This window comes from Anopheles gambiae, chromosome 2, assembly GCF_943734735.2.
Source record: "Anopheles gambiae chromosome 2, idAnoGambNW_F1_1, whole genome shotgun sequence".
In the NCBI taxonomy this organism is placed as follows: domain Eukaryota; kingdom Metazoa; phylum Arthropoda; class Insecta; order Diptera; family Culicidae; genus Anopheles; species Anopheles gambiae.
The window spans coordinates 40,370,051-40,391,940 of record NC_064601.1 but is presented as its reverse complement, the minus strand read 5'-3'; the positions used below and the strand labels follow the sequence as shown (position 1 = coordinate 40,391,940).

The following is a 21,890-nucleotide window of genomic DNA, read 5'->3' as shown; positions in this document are numbered from 1 at the left end:
AGGATATTTGAAATTTGCCTTGAATTATAGGGTCTTTTGTTATGACAATATGCTCTTTTAACCGCTTTTTCAAATATCCTCCTCATAACGAAATGTCACCATTGTATTGAACTGTCATTTCTCAACAGCACGGATAAACGGACAGCCGGATAAAAGGTACCCGGATAAACGGCGCTCCACTGTATTTAAATCAAATAATTAAAAAATTAAAGCTATATCGTTCACGAAAATTGTATTTTAATCCCTGCTACAATCATTATAATCAACAATTTTACACGACATTAATTCAACCAGTTAATGCATGGATACGATCGCTGCTGGTAGCAAACAACTCGATCGTGTCCTACAAATTGTCCAAACGCCTAATCACGCCCATGTTGTCGTGTAATGAATATGTTTGTACCATTTATTGTGCTATTTTCACCAGCCATTATTCGGTAGCTTTGATTACACCTGCACTCATAATCAAGCAAAATTCTCCCACGCTGGTCGTAGCACCGTATCGAATAAATTGAGCCCTACACCAACAGAAGCAGCAATGCTCAGCTGGGCGCACGATGAAAAAAAATCGCCGACGGCAGCGTGTGAAAAGACGCTGCATTTTTCTCACCCACCCACCTCACTTCATGCATTTATTGTACGGTCAGTGGGTCGATGGACAGCAATAGATAACACACAGACGCGTATCGTTTAAACGCGTGCGCCCGTGATAAGTGCTCCGGCGAATAATAGTCACAGTAATGGTTGTTTAATTCGACCACTTAATTAAAAACGTAACATTACATGCCACCTTCCACGTGCCCGAAGCCGCCACGCCAAGACCACTTTTCCGCTTCGATTGCGCTTGGGTGAAATTCATTCGCAGCAGCGAAACGGCGGAGCGGGAAAAGTGTGAAAACGTGCCGCCCGCACTAGTACGTCGGATGTGAAGTACGTGTGAGTTGTGAGCGAAAATGTGTCCCAAAATGGCATACAAAACCAAACACTCGCCACAATCGGTTCTCGCCTCTCCCACAGTAACCCATCGTCACTTCGGTGACATTTGACGTGTGGTGCTGGGTGTGCTGTCTGGCCAAAAATTAAACAAACACGAGACCACCGCAAGCAAAGTAAGGCAAACTATAAATTACCGCTGGCGGTTGATGAAAGGTTCGCCGACGGTTGAGGGTGAGATGAGTGGAAAATTGAAGCCGCAGTGAAGGTGGTGAGGGTTGAGATGATTTAATCATTCACCCAAACCCACCCGGCCGGGGCCTCACAAATTAACCACCGACCTGACGGTTCGCTGTCGCTTCTTCGTTATCGCCGCATCTGCTGATTCCATCAGCGCTACCCACCGATCAATTTAGTCAATTTTATTCAATTATTCGCTTGCACACCAAGGTAGCAGCACCTCGCAGGAGGAAGACGGGGTAGGCAAGAACCACCGACGCGCTTTTAAATGGTATGGTTTTTCTTTCGTTTATGGCAATCAGCTACCGCGAGAAGCATCATCTTCCAAAAGAATGAGCAGGATGGGGAAGGAAAACTGTGTGAGCCTGATATTCAGCGCAGCTTTTTGCTCTCTCTCTCTCTGTCTAACTGAGCCTCGGTACAGTTTCTCCACAGGGCTTGAAGCATCTGGTTTTGACAAATTTTCCATCCATACCAACCATACCGCCGGGCCCCATCGGTTACTCCTTAGCCTTCGGCGCGCTACATAAATTTCGCCACTCGATTGCTCTTCCAGTTGGATAATTCGGCTGTGAAATGAGTTTCTACTCGGCTGTGACCAACGCACGGGCATGACTTGGGGTTAGATTTTTTTTATGACATAAATTATCTCCAGGATAAACGATAAACAGCCTCTTTGGGGCTGGTTGTTTATCCACACGCACTGGGCGCTTATTGATCCATGAAATAAGAAGCTGCACTTGTCCCCCTTTCAACGTAGAAGAGGCAGGTTTAATTGAGGAAAATTATTATGACGCCAATTTAGTGTAACACGACACGCTTTTAAGGGTTCAAAACATTAGGGTAAGGAATATTCCATTCATTCATACCGCAATAAAGCGATTAAACCTTGTGATGAAGTCATTGAAAGGTTAAAACTATCCCGTCTATCGTCCCATGTGAAGCAGATAATTAAATCACACGTAACTAATTTATGAACAAATAGGATAATTTTCTTATACCTGACTCCATTATGCGTCAGGACTGGTAACTGATGATATGAGAATAATACAAACTAAAAAATGAAACCTTACAGTTTCTGTTCCATCTCCATGGGTACTTGTAGTGGAAATGAAAATCCAATCCCGATGGCCAATGGAATTGCAGATTAGTTGACCCGAATATTCCATTCCAGCAGCACCAACAGCAGAAGCGCCGCCAGGGACCACTGCCATGTCCCGTACAACCAAAGAACCGGTCACTGGTCGGAGAGAGAGAGAGAGAGATAGAGAGAGAGTGTGTGTACTTAACCCTGATTGGGAGGGTAGACGGGACAATCAATCCGGTGGCTTTGATCTTCACCTTGCACCAGCAGATTGCGCGTGAGGCAGGTCAGTGCAGTGGATGGACAACAACCCGCTGCCTGGATGTAGCCCATTTCCGATGCAAACGTCTCTGTGTGTGCGTTTTTTTTTTTTGCTTTTGGTTTTCTCATAAACCAGTTCTACACTATTGCATGTGCTGCAGTGTCACTCTTGCCCGCGCGCCCACCCGTCCTGCTGGTGATGTACCGCTACGTTTTGGTGCATTCAGGCCAGGCCAGGACAGGTTACAAAAGAACTGGATTCAGCTAGCCATTGCCCTTACAGGAAAGGCTATCGTGGCGGCCTTCCGTGACGGCCGATGTTAATGCCAAATCAATTCCTGGGGCTTGGATTGCTGGAAGTCAACTGAGCAGACTGCTGGAATACACGTCTAAGCCAGTGCACGCTGCCATGGTTCCTCCTGTGTATCATTTCTAATGCGAGAGACGATAAGTAATGACGCCCAAGTTGGTGCGTGCAAGCGGAGCACGGATACGAGTTTTGGAGCTTGCATTTTTTGCGTTATGTTTTGTACAGGCAAAATGCATCAAAAGTAGGCATGGGCAAAACGATTCTTTTCACCGAACGCGAACGAACTAGTTCGCTCACCAAAAAGAACCGAACGTGAACGACGATTCTTTCGTTCTTTTTTTCATGGGGTTTTTATTCACGAAGAACACTCGTTATCTTTTTCATTTACCCACCATAGACGCATACTGTAGCCAAAGAAGTACTCATTCTGCGGTTGAAACCAATCATTTAAAAACATTAAATAAATCAGCCCATCTGCTGTCTGGTCAACACAATCTATCGCAAAACCGACCAAAAACTAGCCTGTAAAAAACTAATACGAGCAAAAATGTCTCCAGCATATATTGTACCCTATGCCTTATACACACTCAAGGATTCTATAAAAAAAAACTACTTAAACATGGATAAACATGATGAGCGCAATCAATTCAGTTCAGTTCATTCGCGAACAATGACTAATGCGTTTGAACGGGCTCGATCTATTGAATTGTATAGGTATAATTTGCACACCAACAGAACACAGATCGAACACTGAACGGATCAGATCGAACGCGTTCGATGAATTCAGTTGTGTAGGTACGATTTACACACCAACAGAACACAGATCGAACACCAGTTCGAACGCGTTCGATGAATTCAGTTGTGTAGGTACGATTTATACACCAACAGAACACAGATCGAACACTGAACGGATCAGATCGAACGCGTTCGATGAATTCAGTTGTGTAGGTACGATTTACACACCAACAGAACACAGATCGAACACCAGTTCGAACGCGTTCGATGAATTCAGTCGTATAGATACGATTTCCACACCAACAGCACACGTATCGAACACTGCTGGACAAATTCGACGGCGTTCGAGGAATTGAGTTGTATGGGTACGATTTCAACACCAACAGGGTACATTTTGATCTCTGACGACCCGTTCGCACGGTGCGAGAAAGAGCGAGAAAGCAATATGATTTTGCACGTTTGATTACCACATTTATGTGTGCCGTCGAACACTGACGGAACGTTCGAACGCGTTCGGTGTAGTCAGTTTCTTCCAAAAGTCCTGGTCGTTCTTTTTGTTAAGAATCTCGTTCGTTCGTTCACTTTACCGAACTGTTCGAACGGTGCGATTCTCGTTCATTTTACACATGCCTAATCAAAAGCATAGGAAAATGAGGTTGAACTGAATTATTTGTCGTTAGCAGTAGAAAAAACCGGTAAATTACTGATGCTGCTGTATGTGAGATTAGTGTAGAGTGAGTGTATTTGTGCAAAAGTAGGACAAGACCGCGCTTGATTGCGGCAAATTATATTACGATAGTAAGTTTAGTTATACAAACTAAAAAAAAATGCAGATTGTTTATAAGAAGATATCAACAAACTCTTTCATACTCATTTCTTACCAAAACGGGAAATATATCAGAGGGTCAGAACATTGAATCGTATGTAATAACTTTATAAAAGCTAACCAAACCCTTTCCTTGAGCAAATAGGAGGCTTGCCGTAGTAAAGTTTATTATGTAAATACGTTTTTTAACCCCTTCCTTGTCCCATCACACTTCCATATCGGTGTTGTGAGCAATTTTGTACGAAAAGTTCCTCCCTCACACTGCTGTCTGCCACCACTTGCCGGTCTGTGCTGTAAAGTTTCGATTTTTACGACTGTAGCACACCAGACCGAACTTGGTGGGCACAATATTATTCTGCCCTCCCGGTGTTGGTGTTTTATTTCACGGAAGTAACCATAAAGTTTGCATTATGCGTCAACGTGAATCCTACCTGCCAGGAAGCTCAGCAACACGCTGGCGCCTGCAACATAGAGCTGTTATAGAAGAGGGTTCACCAACTACCAACCTTTACGCGTTGTGAAAGAACGTTTATGCTACAAGGACTCGAGAAGGGCAGAGCGGTAGTCGTTTGAAAGTTTGTTGCACGTGAACAGAAATCTTTTGCCGAATGCATTGGGCCCTTCTGTGGCTGAATGCTTTAGGAAGGAGCAGAAATGGTGTATAAATTAGCTCATCATCACTCAGCGACTCGTTTGCTGTTTATTTTTGCAGAATTAATGCTGAGTGTAGTATGCAAGGTATTTTATGTTCACCTTCACGGTATCTATTTACAGAATAACAAACTCCATCTATTTAAGCTCTCAACTAGTATGCACTTTTTAGTGCAATCCTTCCACAGTGGTTAATTATACCCAATTGTACCACAAAACCTCGCGCTCATTACAGCAAAAGTTAAAGGAAAAACTTTTCGACCAACACATTATAGTTCGGTTGAATGCATTTCTTGTTATGTGATATACGGTGTAGGATGTGTCCTATAGAATGATCACTAGCATGGTGTAATTAATGATTTATGCAAATTGTTGTGTAAAACTCACCAAACGCACCGCCATTCCTTCTGGAACTGCATCTTCAAACAACTCGAAACTTCCCTACGGTATCGTTTATCTTCATTCTGACCTACTGTTTGGGATTTACTTTTATAAAACTTCTCCATTCAGCTTCCTTCATGCTGTTTAACGAACGAACGTTTGTTTATACCAGCAACACGGTACAAATTTAGGCCACAATTATTTCATTTCACTGTTTTGTCCTGTTAATGACTCAAAAACTTTGATTTCATCCGTTATGTTAGCTACATAATTGTCATCCAATCATCAAGAACTATAGCACACTCTTTTACCTTTTGTAAAGAAAAGTGAGTGATTTCGAAAGCAATGATTTTTATGTAATAGAGTTTCATGTTTACTATCCACGTTTCACTATGTTTTAACAAACCTACCAAACAAACCGGAAACATTGGCACAATGCAAAACACAGTCATCCAAAACACCAGCCGGTATATGTCATTCGAATCGGTACGTAAGGTTTATCCGGGTGAATCACGCTCGGTCGATCAATGTTGGTAATTTTCTTCCGACGCTTACTCATCGTAATTGGATGGTAGTTGCTTTTCTGGCCGGATGATCAGTTCGAATCATGGTGCAAGAAGTCCAACTCACCCCCGACAGGAAGACGTATTAAACTTCTGCATTATCGTCCCCCCAATGACGCATTAAATGATGTTGCTGATGTATTTTGGCTTGTCATTTTTGTTGTTATTCGTTCAGAAATATTCGCAGCAAACTAATTAAATGATGGCATTAAAACGATGCAAAACACGATCCACGTCTTCTAAAATGGCACACGACACAGATTGCGTTGCGGTGGGCCACGATGTCAAGATTACATTGCCATCTGCATTCCATTGGCTATGGCTCACCCGGAACCCCACCAATCCGGCTAAGTCGGCGAACAAACTTGCCAAACCGGAACCGCCGGATCACCGGATCTCTTCTACTCCGTCCGAGTCCGTGCTCGAAAAGATGCATTACGATAACGTTTCGTGTCACCGTCGTTTGTTGCAGGAGCAAAAATTGATTTCTACTGCAATAGAGAGTTGGCTTTTATTAGTACATTCCACCACTGGTTGTGAATGTTATTTTTTGTGGCACGTTATCGTGTCACTTGCAATCACTTACAACAACCCCCTGATCCTATCCGAGGGCGATGTAATGGAAACTCGTAGCTTGATTAAGAGCTCTCGTGCAAACAGAGCAACTGTCTGGCTGGCTGGCAACTGGTAAGGTAGATAGAATTATGCTCTGCTTTCGAGGAAGTATCTGTGTATCATTCTCCTCCCCTGTTGTGTTCGATACCACAAAACCAATAGTCAGAAGTCAGGAGATACTTCTTTGAGAAATTCGATTGAAAATGGTGCTTCCCTAGTGGGTGTTGTATTGTTTCTACACCATTCCATAAAGCATTCGCTCCCTTTAACAAGCTTTTCCTTCGTTCGCCTCTGATGTGTTGCTAGCTGTGTGTGTGTGTGTCTGTTCACATCTAAAACAAATCCGTTCCGATCACCTACCGAACAAAAGAAACATTTTCGAAACTCTTTTTCTCTCCTCTTTTTTGTCTTTGTGCCGTTCGCCGTAGTAAACGGCATCGTTCGGTTTCAATGTGCGCTTCTTGCAGGATGCAATTCCTTTCCGGTGTTGCTGTGTGCACGATAGCACGAAGCACTGGAAGCAGGAAAACTCCAAACAACGGAAGTGTGGAAATTGTCGCCTCTCGTTTCGTGGAACCGTGCCATCCACACCATTCCACCCTGCCATTTACGTTCCGTAGCTGGATAGCTGCTTCAGGGCACGTTGTCGATGGGGAGTGAAACAACAACAACTTTAATAGTTAAACTTCCACTCGAAGGACTTTTGATTGTGCTTTTGTTCGAAAAAAAAAAACGCTTCAATCTTGTGGAAGTGGAGTAGAAAATGCAATGGACAGAGGGTGGGTTCGTTGTCGAAGTTTCTTCGGGACACTCGTTTTTGGTTCTTGTTCGCAGACACTATAAGAATCGAGTTGTGGTAGGTCAGTGATTCTTCGTTTTTAGAATGGCTCCTTTTTGGACAAGATTTTAATAGGATATGCATCTAATTTGGAATCCAGAAAGCTGGTTTGAATATTTCAACACAATCAAAAACAACGAATTAATGGAGCAAACCAGACACAAAGTCTTGCTAAACTTCCATTACCAGCAGTACGGTAGAAAATGCACTCTCCCTCCCTCCCTTTACCCCATTTTACCCGTTCAATTATCATTTTTTGGCACCGGTTACCGGTTACTATCCAGATGCACACTCCGGGAAAAGTGTGCACACAAATGCCAAACGCTTCCCATGACTTCGTTTGACTTGCAGCAAGCTCGCTGCTTCTGCTGCTTGCGAACCAGAAGCGCAAATCACCTTTATACCGGCAAACGAGGAAAAAAAGGAACAAGGAAAATGGCAACAGAAAAAGAAAAACAAGGTGTCCGCGCACGAACATGAACGTGGAAACGCTGCAAACATGGCGAACAACAACGCGCGAGCACTGTCGGTACAGCTACCAGCACCAACAGAAGGCAAGGATGCTGTCGTGTGCTTCTTCCGGAATAATGATCTTTTGGCCCCGTGTTAGGTTCCGTCTGGTCGTTTACTCCGGTCGCTCCTTACGTCATCAGGCCAGACAGAAAGGGAACAGTGCGATAAAGAAAGCGTGTACCAGCATTATCCTTGCAATAGGAAACGAATTCATTGTGGGTGAAATTACGAAAGAAGAACGCGCGCTGCTGGTGCGGTGGGGCAGCGAGCCGGCCGGAAAGAACCGGCAGGAGGTTAAGCTGCGTCGAACTTTGCCAGACGTCTGGCAAAGCTTGGAAGATGAATGCGAGACGATGGGAAGAAATTCCTTCGAGCATTGCACAAACAAGCACTCACACACACACTCCCACAATACCATTGCATCTGTGTGCTTGCGTTTGCTATCCTTCCTCTGCTTGGCGCTGTTATCACGCGACTCAGCTACGATGCACCGAATGGCATCATTTGATCACAAGTTTTGCCCGGCGTCGCTGTAATCGATTTCGGTCAACGGCAAAGGCACCGAGGAACTTCCACTACCAGACATGCATGCGCTTCGTTCGGCATTTCGGGCAATGCACCGTGCTCTCATACTTATGCTCCTCACCCACACCCACTCGAAAGGACATTCTTCGTCTGGCACGGAGAAGGATGCAACTCGGTTTGGCTTTGTTGAAAAATTCGTTTTAATAGGGCGGAGATGTAGGAGCTTTCGGACAAAAGGGAGAATTGCAAAAAGAAGGTTTCTGAACTATCTCAAAAAAGGAGTATCGTTCTTCAAAAATATTGGTAAAATGTTTATGCTTCCTATCACTGGGAACGTTTTGATCAATTCTAAGTAGATAGACAAACGAACGAACAAACACAGCTTTATATGTAAGATGCATCCAGCAATAATTGGACGCTGGATAAAACAACAGTCTCCTCCATTCGTGCGCGGTAAATCGTGCTTCTTTAATTATCCCTTCAAAGCAACCAGCCAGCCGGTAATTATGAAACCTTCGCTAAACTGCAATCGATCGTTCTAATCGTTAGTGTCATTTGTCTTTTTCAATGTAGCTTGCACAAAAGGAAAAAAACTCGGGGAAGTACAGAAGTCTGTTGGTGGAGCTATAAACGGCCTGTATTAGGTGGTTACTTGGAGTACGATGTGTGGGAGGTGTGTGTGTTTTAACACGAACCCATTGAAACGATTGATGGACGTATTAAATAGATACATTGCTGCTCAATGTTGTGGCTTTTCGTGTAACTATTTTTATCAGTGGTGCTCGGTCTGTACGACCTATTTCTTGAAACACTTGTTAATTACAAGACTGTTTTCGCTGTCTTTTACTGACACATATTTATGTATGCTGCTAAAACAAAATATATTTAAGGTAGTCATTTTACTTTGGCAACCAGTTGAAAATAGTGTCTTATAATGTAAAATGTTGGCATTTCTACCAATAAAAAAGATAGGGCAAAGTTGGTAAAAATCGAGAATGTACTTCGATCCGACTCCGAAAATTTCGGAACCGACTCCGGAATGAAGCATTATCCGGAGTTGTTCAGAGTCCTTCAGAGTCGTCCGGAGTCACCCGGCGTAGAAGTCGTCCGAAGTCGGGTCGTCCGGAATAGTCCGAAGTTGGAGTTATCTGAATTTGACCAGAGTCGACCAGAGTCGTTTATTATATATATATGTTTAATATATACGTTAGTTTAGCAATCTACAACTTTTATTATCTTGGATAAATGAATTGATTTGACATTTGTGTTTGCATTTGCATAATAACGAGTTGAGCGTAAATCTCCTCAGCCTCGATATATGTTAGAATAAAAAGGTTGACTAACTCCGATATAGTTCAATAGGCATTTAAGAGGCTTTAATGTGACACTAAAAACGTTATTGATCTGATAAAGTCAATTGATCTTACCCAGAGTTAATGAGCATAACAATACCAATGATTGGAAAAGTTACGAATAACTTTGGAGTAATAATTAGGCAAGTCAATCCCACTTGAAGCTGACACCACCAAAAATCCACTGCAGAAAAATACCATTTTTTGTATTAGTTTTCGTACATAGTTCATTGAAAGCTTGCAGTCAATTCTTGCATTTGGATGACCTAATAGAGCAATGTTGGAATATATTCATCTTTTAAAGTGAAGAACTAACAATCGACCATTCCTCACAATCTGTAAACATAGCTATGTGTGAAAAGAAAAGTATTTACATGTTCCGCACGCATTGCTATCTGACACTTACAGCATTCATCATTACAATATTAAACCATTTATGCTCTTCCCTTAACCCATCCACACGACAACTACACCATGCACCACACTGCTCTCATGCACCACCGTTGCTGTCGGTGTGTGCTGATTTTAAATGAAGGCCTAGAATTTAATTCAATTATTTGCTCCCATTCCGATGCGGTCGGCCAGTGCCGTTGCGACATGTTTTCGCAACATAGCCCGACAATCTGGAGACCATGTTTGGTGATTGAACTCCCCGTGGGGAACAAACATCCCTACATAACAATAAAATCATCGTGCCCAATGAGCTGTGGCTGGGAAATGGGGAGAATGGGGTTACAGCGCCCCACAACATTATGCTGACGCGTTAAGGACAATGCACATGTACGCCGCCCCGCGCCCTGGTGAAATGAATGTTAATAATCACCAGCTTCGAGATGTGTCAGTAGGGCTTCTCTCGTGTTCGATGTGCATTATGTCACGTACCCTGTGCGTTCATGTGTATGCGTGCGTGTTTCTTATTTTTACCATTACATCGCATCTCCGCCGCGGTGGGAATGCACATGATGATGCACCCAATGTAACGCAATCCTCTCCCCGGTCGGTCTGCGTTTACGATGATAGATTGATAAATGGATAAAACAAAACTTTCCCTTCGCCAGCACAAAAGCGAACGGCAGCCACACGTTTTCTTTGCGATGCACCAACCAAGTGAGTTAATTATTATGCATGTTGAGCGCCACCACACCGCTGCTTGTGCGTGCCGCAGTAGCTGAGAAAATGTTGCGTTGCACGCATTCATGCACAAAATTAAACACAACAAACAACGCACACACACTCACACGCATTTGCTTCCAGCTCGGTCTCCTGCTGATGCTGTTGCTGGTGCAGCAGTTACTGCTCTGCACCCGATGCCGCGATCGAAACAAACAAGATCAACCCGAAAAGATGCACAGCGGCGGCCGCGGCGGCACGACCCAGTTTAACGGGCTTAACTCGGGCATTCGGGCGCGCTACTGTGTGTGAACTGTAATCTGTATGTTAATGCAGCTTCCTTGTCCTCAACACGGTGGGTGGTTCTGATCTCCTCCCCCTGTTTGCCCTCGGGCAGCGTCACTCCCAACGGTGGGGCGGTATGCGTGTAGCCCCCGGCAGCAAGGGAAAGCAAAACGCATCACAGATAAACACACGGGGTCCCCCACGGCCCTCCCTGGGATTGATCGAGGGGAAACGGGAATGTAGAGCAAACGTACCTGTAACAAAATCTGCACGAGAAATGGAACCAGTGCAAGTGCAGTTTAAAATGTATGCACACAGATTGTATGTTGTTGTTTTTGTTTTACATTCATCCCTATCCATTTCATTATCTCGCCTTTGTGCTGGTGAGTTTTCCGTTTAAAATTAATTTGCATTTTCTGCATAACACTATCTACTGACATATATTGTCGTTTGTGCAGCTCACACACATGCACAATTGAGAGTTTATTCTATACCAAAACTAGAACACCACCAGCTCTAGACATTTGACAGCGAATGTGTGGACTTTTTCTTTGTTGGTGAAAAATGGGTTCACAGAAACACCTTTAATGTTTCACCTTTCTCTGACTCTCGTTTATCTGTATTGCAGTGTCACTCCCAAGGTACAATACAGCTTTATGAGATTAATATGAAAAGTTCCAAATGAAAAGCACATTACGAGTCTGGCGTGTGTGCGCGGTGCGGTGCAGCCCGGCATGCCACGCACACATCTCGTTTCGCCTTTTGTGTTGCAGCATTATTGGTGCAGCGTAATGCAATTTGCAATCAGCGGGGCACGCCGGCAAGGAAGACGCTTGGATCTGTGTGCACGGGCGACGGTGGCAAACAGTTTTCATCTCCACGTGGGGTTCGTGGCGCATAACCCGTGGCCCACACATTCTCGGGAACTCTTCCTGCACGCCGGCTAATGAGCAAAAGTAATTAAAACCCGGATTGCGCGCGTCTTGGTGTGGCACAGCGTTTCATCAGAACAGCGTAATCAGCTGTGTCTGATTTTATCATTTTATGTAATGTTTATTAGCACATGGTGGGGGAGGGCTTACGGCGATCATGGTGCACTCCGTGGAGCGGAGGGTGCCGTGTGAGGGTGGCGAAAAGTGCAATGCACCACGAGCTAAAGCTAAATGTATTTTAGAAGTGTAATAAAGGCAGGCATCTTGCTTTTATTTCATGTTATAATACATTAATACACCCTCTACGGTCATAATTCAACAAAGCCAGGCTGAGTTCTGGCGTGTCATTAATAAATTAGATTGGATGGGAGTCGAACTACGTCCGGTATACTAAAAGTTATCGCGTCTATGCAAAGATATAATGTTCACTAATGCAATGATTATAATTTGATCGTCCAAAAATAGAATTGCAATATTTCAATTTTTAAAATACGATGTTATGGGATGTAATTGTTGAATTTCTCACGATTGGTGAATTGTTATAGATCGCATTGTACACAGCTTCTGTCTGATAATTCCTAAGATTGGAGTCGAGTGGCTCCTATGAAGACTGGACCCGGTTTGATTTTTATGTCATGATGTCCGATGTGTGCAAGCATAATTGCATAGATCAGGTTTTTTGGGTGGAATAGTGTATAGTTAATTAATTTCTAGGGTATTAAAGTCGTAGTCGTAGTCGTTTTTAAACAACTAACGACTTATGCAAATGTGTAATACGTTGAATTTTACAAATGTGTATGTTACATCCACGTTAGGTTCATCGTCTTCTATTTGGCGTAACGTTCTACACGGACATGCCGGCCTATACAGGCTTTCGAGACTTAATTCATCACCACGCAGCCGGATAGTCAATCCTTGCTACGGGGGCACGGTCCATTCTAGGGTTGAACTCATGACGGTCATGTTATTGAGTCGTTCGAGTTGACGACTGTACCACGGGACCGCCCAGGACGTTAGGTTCAAACTAATATGTTTAAGCAAATATGTCTGGAATTAGGTAACATGGAAATTAACGTGCCTAGCTTTAGCTCTCTACAATGTCAATTAGCTCTCTACAAAAATAGATAAATAACAATGATATACATATTAAGACCATGCGTATGTGTTTAGACCAAAACTTAGGATAAGCATAATGATGGGCCGTGTATAGTACATCTGTACTACGTTTCTAACTTAACTACTTCAAAAGATTTAAAAGCCACACTCAAAACAGTTCTATAACATAAAAGTCTACTGTCCGTCTACTTATTATACAAAAGCGGCATAAAAATAGAGAAGACATAACCGAAATCCAGATCCGTAAAAGCTTGACCCAGTAAAATCTTTACTTTTTACCACTTAACAAACACTTTCGAAATGCTGGCACGATTCCAAAACGACACAACAATATTGCCTTACACCAAATACCACCATCCTTAACTTGACGACCAAGCTTTAAAGTAACACTGGAACGCTTTAAATGTATCCGGTACCTAGTGTCGCACAAGTTTTGCGGAAAAGAAAAACGCGATCCGCTTTTAATCAGTGGCCTGGCTCCGTTTTTCTCACTATCGTTCACTGGCTCACTATTTCACTGGTTCTAAGAGCAAAAAAATACTCCAGCACTCGGCGGCTATAGTTTCCATAGGTTTGCAGTAGTTTGGAGCGGAGCGCATCTGTCCGTTTCAGTGGAAAATGTGTAGAGTTGAATCATCAATCTTCGTCGCCAGTAACGTGTTGAAAATCAGCTCTGCCGCCTCCCTGGCTTGCCGACCTCTCTTCTGTCCGTACTCAAGTGCACCAAAAACAACGGCCACAAAAAGCACCCTTTTTCAGCGTCGAAAGCGCATCCTTTTACTGGATCGCTGTGTGCGCGGACGAACTGTGTGCTGTTGTTCTCGGTTGACCGCAAACCGGCGCTTGCTCGGTAGAAAAACTGCCGCCGCCATGGTGGGGTGCTTTGCCACGGTGCCAGGAAAAACGGCGATAGTTTCCACCATAGATTCTGCGGGGGAAAGGCAGGATATAAGAGGGGGTGTGGTAAGTGGAGGTCCGTTTTGTGCAACTGCATTTGGAAATTGCATTTCAAATGGATCCCAATCACGCACACCAAATTGATAGCCTCGCTTTCGAGCAGGGAAAACCAACCCCATCCGCGCACGGCACGATACAGGAGTGGGGGCCGATCGAGGAACAGTGGCCGGGAGGGCAAAGGGAATTGATAGGGAAAAGGTTAAATCAAATCTCCTTTACGTGACATCAATACGGGTGGCGAAGTTTTGCACTATGATTTATGGTGCACCGGGGACAGCTTATTGTGTGCGCGGTATGCATCGGTGTGCTAGCACTATTGTGCATTGGTTGCCGTACTGAGGATTGGCCATGGATTTACATAAAAGGGAGTTGAGTTCAATACACATCCAGACCGTGTGGGTGAAATTGGTGAAAGATTGTATAGAATGTTGGAACTGAAGCAATCGAGCAATATTTCATTTTTCGCCAAAATATTACCAACAAAGTTTAAAATTTTTTAAATGTTATTACTTTCTCGAATTCGTAGCCTTATTTTAACAACCATGTTTCAATCTTACCTTTTATTTCATCTACAGCTCACAGAGGACGTTGCACGAAAGAAAAGCGAGTACCAGAAGCATTTAGACTACTACAAGCTCCTGCGAGGCCGATTCGAGGAACATATCAAGTGTAAGTCAACACGTTACTGTCCGGTGTAAAAGCAGGCCAACCCTGTCCTGCACTATCCTCGACAACTTGTTCGTGACACAGCACTCCCTTCCGTCCTCGAAACACATCCATCCAAAGAACAACAAGCCCAACTACACTATTTGTTTATTGTTAAAGTTGACGCCCCTCCGTTTTGCCCGATCTCTGCTTTTACAGCCGGCCGGTCAGGGCGTAAGCTGGACGACGTCATCGACAAGTACCAGAAGGCCTGCCGGAAGCTGCACCAAGCGCACAACGAGTACGTCCTGCTCATAACCGAGGCGGTCGAGGTGGAGAAGGACTTCCGAACGATACTGCTGCCCGGTCTGCTCGAGCACCAGCAATCGCTGCAGGAAGGTTTCATTCAAGCGTGGTAAGTAATGGTTGCCCTTTGGAGCCTTGGAGTGGTGGTGGTGGTGGTGGTCCATTAACTGCAGACGAACACGTTGTCCCGGTTCGGGTTCGGAATTAGTCAGCAAATTATGCGCTGTTCGAGCCCGAAACCCGATGGCTATATGAGCATGCCGCACACGAGAACGTTACGCTGCCAGAATATGGCCGGAGAGTAATTTTGGATTGGGATTGCCGAGAATTAATTTGATTAACATCCGGTCAAGTCAGTGGTGGAACTCGCAAGAAGCGGGGGAAGAGGAGAGGCTGTTCCGCCGGTTGGTGTGGTATTATCCCTGTCATGTTCCTGCTTCCTTCCATTTCCAGCGAAGAGAGCGCTCCTCTATCCACCGATAGAGTAAAATCATTCAAGCAATCTAATTTATGCAAGTCATTCTGGCCACGGTAGTCCTTCGTCCTGTTGTGCTTGTCTTGTAAATGCTTCACCGGCGATGATGCATTTGAATAATGATTTTAACTGCGAATGCGGCATGTTGGAGCATGATTTATTCGTTTATAAATAGGTATCGACGAAAGCGGTTATCGTTAATGTGGGCTGATTTATCATTGCGCTAGTTAACTGAAAAGTCGATCTGATGAGGAACTTTTGATTGTATACTCCAGCACTTTAAACAACCCATTTTCCCATTTTTCAACAAAGCGCCAATTGCTCGGAACAAACTCAAAACCGCCCTTAAATTCGCCCCTTTTTTCAGGAGCAACCTGCTGCAGGAGATTGCGAACCTGAGCGACATGACGTCGGACAAGTTCGTCGACATACAGCGCCGGATCGAGTCGAGCATAGCGGGCATCAACTCGACGGAAGAGTACCGCGAGTTTACGGAAAAGCACAAAACCTCCCCAACTCCCCCCGTCATATTCCAGTTCGACGAGAGCCTGGTCGAGGACAGTCTGGGCAAGCTGCAGGCGAACACGCTGACCGTGGACAACCTTACCGTCGACTGGCTGCGCGGCCGGCAGACGGAGCTCGAGGGTACGATCAAGGATCTGCAGGACCGCCAGAGCAAGCTGTGCGGCGAACCGAACGGCACGAACGGCGCCACGGGCAGCAGCCCGGCCGCCGTCAGCCCAGCCAGTACACCCGGCACCAAGCCATCCACGCCGATCCTGAACGGGTCCAGCACCAGCAACGGTGTTCATCAGGGGAAAGATCCGACAACCAACAAGTAAGGCAATGGTGTGATGGGGGAGGTAGGATGATGGCAGCAGAACAATAACATTTTACCTTATTTCGCTGCTAGATCTTCCAAGGAACTGAACACGCTGCGCTGCCAAGAGCGGCAAACGCTCAAGCTGGTCGACATGATCCGTTCGGCGCTGAATGAGGTTGGCTGCGAGGAGCTGCCGTCCGGCTGTGATGACCTTTCCGTAGAGCATCTAATCGAGAACAAAAAGTCTGTCAGTCAGGATCTATCGGTAAGTGGCAATGTTAGGTCAATGCGTGATAGTGTGTGTGTGTGTGTGTGCAGGCCGAACCCGAACGGTCGTGGTATTTTGTTTGTGAGAATGACACGTTTTCAAGTAGATCGCATCACTCGTCATATGTTCTGTTTCATCATAAATGCATCATTTTGAAATGGTGATGGGTTTTGTTTTTTTTCCCTCCCGTTGTCCCCCGGTTATGATCGGTATTTTTTTGGTTTTGTAAAGTCGGGACTAACGTAAAGTCATGTTTCAACCGTCCTGTTATCAATCCCAACAACACCCACCCCCTCCCCACATCTCTTTGGTCTTTATCACATCCTCTTGGTGCTTGTTGATGCCTATCTCACCTAACATCATTTCATGTGGGCAATACGTTTAGGTGGACTCACTGCAGCAGCAGCAAACTTCCACCGCCATGGGTCTGTTCTCGTTGCGCACTGGTGGTGGTGGTAGTGGTGGTGGTGGTATGATGTCCATGCTGATGGATCAACTAAGGCGCAAGTCGGGACCGCCGACGGTTTCGGGATCCAGCTCGGCCGACAAGACGCCGCGATCGGGCCCCACACCGGTGCAGACACCGAAGCCAGGACACCGAGGAGCAACGTCCACGGTAACTACTAACGCCGACAGTGAGTCGGTCTGCTCGTTCGTTGTGTGTCGTGAGCGTGTGCAAGCTGCTTCGGGTGATGTGCTTCCGCCGTCCGCTTCCGATCCGACCATCCGGCCAGCCGAGCCGGCCGATGGGGCGACGTACGCGGAACTCCTGCCCGCCCGGAACGATTCCGACCAGCGACTGTCGAACGTTTACGTGGACATGGAGGCGTGTCTGTTGCACGAGCTCGATGTGGAACAATCGTTCCAGTATACTAACCTTAGCAGCTGCGGTCCGCGCCAGCAGCCGCTGGTCGCATCCGCAGCGGGCGAAAGCTTTGGCGCATCCTGCGAACTGCCTAACCCAACTAACACGGACCACCAGCGCCACGCGCTGCAGTACAGACGCTTGCGCACTCATGCTAGCAGCGAGGACAGTGAGGTGCACCTGCTGAACCGGCAGTACCCATGCGAGGCCGCCGATGAGCCCGGTGCGGGCGAAGATGATGAGGACGATGATGATGGGGCAGCGAGGTGCACAAACGCCGATGAGCTGAACGATTCCAAGAACAATCTGCTGCGGGAGGAGAGCTTCGATGAAAACCAGCGGCAGCAGCTGTCTAATTGTTCGACCTGGCGACGAAAATCCACGGAAGAGGGAGAGACGGATGGCAAGTATCTTACGATGCGGAAAGAGGTGGCGATACCGGCGCCGGAAGCGATTCCCTCCCAGGAAGCTCAGTGGAAGTCGTCGATCGAGCGACACCTGGACCACATCGATGCACTGAACCAGAAGCTGGACGAGCACCAGCGACTGGCGGCCCGGCTGTCCGAAGAGTACGAGTACATTCGGGTGCAAACGCTCACCCGTCCTGCGGTGGCGCCACAGCCCCAGAAGCCCCTTCCCGGCGCAACCAAACCACCGACGCAGACGTTCGAGAAGGCGAACAGCTTCCGGGAGAAGATCCGGCGCCGCATCAAGGGAACGAAGCAGGACAGTGACCGACAGGCCGATCGTTCGGTGTCTCCTGACAACCCGGACCAGCCCGAAAGCTTTTCGGGACGGCTAAGAAGCCGCATTACAGCCCACCACACCCAGCGACAGTTTCGGCTGATGAAGGACACGGACTCGGCCAGCCCGTCCACCGACCGCTCGATTGCGGAGCGGCTTCCGCCCGGCAACTCTGCCGCCGGTCGCAAAAAGAAGAAACGCAAAGCATCGAAAGCGAACCGGGCCGCCCGGCAGCAGCTTAGTCGCGGTGGGCCGGATGGCCACCAGCCGGAACGGCACCAGCCGTTGCACCCCCAGCAAGCCTTCTCGGAAGATGAACTGCTAGCCGAAGAGCAGCCGGCACTGTCGCCGGACCACAGTGGCGGTCCGCGTGCTACTGCCGCCGGCGGGCTAGGGACGTCCTTCTCGCAAACGGTGCGCGCCACTTGGCGCGAATTGATCCACTCCACCAACAAGGTAAAGGATTCGTCCATGAATCTCGCCCTCCGGTCGGACCGACCCGAGGAGAAGCTGGACCTGATCGCGGCCGATCCGGACCGGCAGGGTTTGCTCTCCATTCGGTTCACCTTTTCCGATGGAGGGCGCAAGCACCAGCTGGTGGATGGTATGATGGCGTCGGATATGCACACCACCGCCGATTACTGTGTTCCACTGCTTGTAGCGCGAAGCGAAGACACCCAGCTGCAGGCCGGCTCCCCGGACGGAGATATGCGCCCGGAGACGCCGGTCTTCGCCCAGCGGGCAAGCAAAGCGGGCCCCAGCTTAAAGAGCAACCTTCGGGACAAGCTGACCAAGCTGGTGCACAAGAAAACTGCCAGCGGCGGCTCGGTGCAGTCGGGGGGCCGTTCGGTGGCGACTGCGCAGGAAGTTTGCCGCACCTGCTCCAAACGGATCGTGCAGCGTTCGGGCAGCGATGGCGGCGGTGGCATGCATGCCAGCCGTACGGTGCTGGATTTTAGGAAAGAGTTTCCCGACATTGACATCTGCGAGGGCGGCCACGATCACCTGGATGGGGCCACTTCGGAGATGATCAATCTCGAGTACGAAGACATTGATGTGCTAACGATCAAGCCCCACAAACTAATCGATCCCTCCGCCGCCGAGGGTGGCATCTGTGTGAGTGTGAGTATATTGCCGAGGCCGTGTGGCTGGTTGTGCATGGGAATGTTTTGCAGCTTTGCGTGTGTGTGTGTTTTATAACTTTTTGTCATTTGTAGTTGTTTGTTTGTGTTTGGTTTCTTTTAATTACTTTCATCGCATGTGTGTAGTTCGTTCTGTTCGTTATGTTGAGAGAGTAATTTCTTACGTAGAATAACTTTTCTTTTCTTACTGATTACTAACACATTTCTTTCATTTTAGATAGTAAAACTTTGTTAATAATTAAGCTCTCTTGCAATTTTTCTTCATATGTAAAACACATTGCTATTGCCGGTGGATCGAACGCAGAATTCTTTACCCTTTTCTTAGCCAATCATCTCGTCAAAGGATGGCTTGTCTTTGACCCAAATAGTTGCACAGGATCACATACACACTTGCACACTTACTTTCCCTTGCCGGCGGCGACAGTAATACATCATCGCACGAGCGTAATTTGGTTCGATTGCACAATTTTCTTCCCTTCCGACAAAACGGCTAGTTGTGAAGTTAGACAGAAACACCCTTCCCCGCTGCTGCCATTATTCCCCCCACCCCCTCTCACTTCTCCTTATCAACCCGGCAGCCATCGCACCGCCATCGAACTTATCCGGCGGTGACCTTTTCGTGGCGACGTAATCCCCCCCCCCTCTCTTTATCCCGTTGACATTCACAAACCCAGCGCACAGCACCGCGTTTAGCCCTTTTCCCCGATCGCGTCCCGGCTGTCTTTGAAGGGCAGGTTCAAACATTCTCAATCGACCGATCGACGCATTTAGAATCGGCAGTCTCGGCGTCGTCGGCGAAACAGTAGCGACCGGGCAGTAAATCAGACAAACATGTGCGCGCCGCATTTCAAACAAAAACGCGCCCCGTTTGTATCTGTGTGTGTTGGTGGATAGGATTTTCCTATCCCGCAATGATTTAATTTTATTTTTAATATGTTTACTGTGGACTGTAGAAACCGAACAAAAAAGAGCAAGAAGAAGTATCACCGCAACGGCAGAGATTACTCTCGCAGAAACACACTCACACGCAGCAAGGGAGGAGGAAGAGCACCACAACGTGCCGATGGGTGGTGCTGCTGCTGCTGATGAAACCACGTTTGATGGTGACGAGCCAGTGCTAGCACACAGCAATAGCAGCACGACAGCAGCACGACACGATTAGCATGCCATCACAGTGTGCAAAACGTGTTTGATGCAATCCGCCGTTTGAGACGCCGGATCGGGTGGGACAACATGCCGCCCAGGCCACACGGGCTTGTCGCGCAGAGGAGATTTGATGCCTTTTAGCTCGAGACGATCTCATGTTTTTATTACATTCGGGTGTGGGAAAGAGATGAGAGAATGTTTTAGCAAATTATAGCAGATTTTGAAGTGATTTATCTAAATGAAAATGTTGAATTTTGTCTGCTTTGTCTTACATCACATCATGTAAACTATATTTGAAATGGAAAATACCTCATAAAATCAAGCTGCACAAACCTACCCGACAACCCACACGCGCGCACACACATACGGTGTACAGGGAATTTTCACGATCGTATGAAAATTCACGCTTTACAGTGAAGCGGCTTCACTCTTTCTCCTCATTCCTGTTCTACAAATGCCAGCTCTCGCTCTCTCTCGATCTCTCGTTAGACGATCGTTTTTCACCACTCATCCAGAGCAAAGGCGATCAAAAAAAATGTGGCAGCACGATCGTCCTCTCACCCCTCTTGGTTATGACCACGGTGGTCAGTGAAAAATGAGCTACCATCACGAAAAGATGTACTTTCGGCTTGTGCGTCGTGTGAACGTGAAATGAAGTAGTGGTGCTACCTTTGGCTAGTTGGCGGATTGTGTCCGGAATGGTTTAAAATGCTTTGGTTTTGTCATCGAATCGAAAGCGAATGTTGTGGCTAAAAGTGTTTTCACAATTTGGACGTGATTGGTAGAAATCGTGTGCTCTAAACGCAATAACCGTTGCAGCTGAAGCTCGGTACAGTAATTTGCACCGAAAGTGTTAAACCGAAAAGCGTGTGTATGCATGTGTGAGGTGCAAATCTTCTAGATCAAACGGGAAAGTTCAAAGCAAGTACAGGTCCGGAGCAATGAGCAGTACCGAGATCAGCACGACCGCATCGACAACGTCCTCGTACGAAACCGATAGCGTCTATCACAACTTCTTGTTCCCGCCCCGGCCACCGGTGCGCAAGAAACGCATCCGTACGCTGCTGATGGTAAAGGAATATGTTTTTTTGGGGATCGTACATTTGTACCGCACGCTCCTTACACACCTCCCATTATTGCGCACGTCCTTTGCGGCGGTCACAGTTAGTTAATGTACGAATCCGATTCGATGGCTGAGTGGAATGAAAGCTCTCAAACTAGTGGTGGGAGCGAGGAATCGGAGTTACTC

The 21,890-nt window shown here is 46.6% G+C and overlaps 1 protein-coding gene across 11 annotated transcripts in view; it reads left to right on the top strand.

The window, feature by feature from the left end:
* LOC1274321 (tyrosine-protein kinase Fer) overlaps window positions 1-21,890 on the top strand; it is a 46,475-nt gene that overhangs the window by 19,222 nt on the left and 5,363 nt on the right. For 5 of the 11 annotated variants that reach the window (XM_061648102.1, XM_061648106.1, XM_061648103.1 and 2 more), the window contains 5 exons: window positions 14,803-14,896; window positions 15,092-15,287; window positions 16,021-16,491; window positions 16,567-16,741; window positions 17,130-19,475. In XM_061648102.1, the coding sequence (XP_061504086.1) occupies window positions 14,803-14,896; window positions 15,092-15,287; window positions 16,021-16,491; window positions 16,567-16,741; window positions 17,130-19,475 (3,282 nt within the window). Of the gene's footprint in view, window positions 1-14,802; window positions 14,897-15,091; window positions 15,288-16,020; window positions 16,492-16,566; window positions 16,742-17,129; window positions 19,476-21,141; window positions 21,712-21,890 lie in introns of those variants that run through there. The other 6 variants (XM_061648109.1, XM_061648110.1, XM_061648108.1 and 3 more) reach the window with 6 other exon arrangements.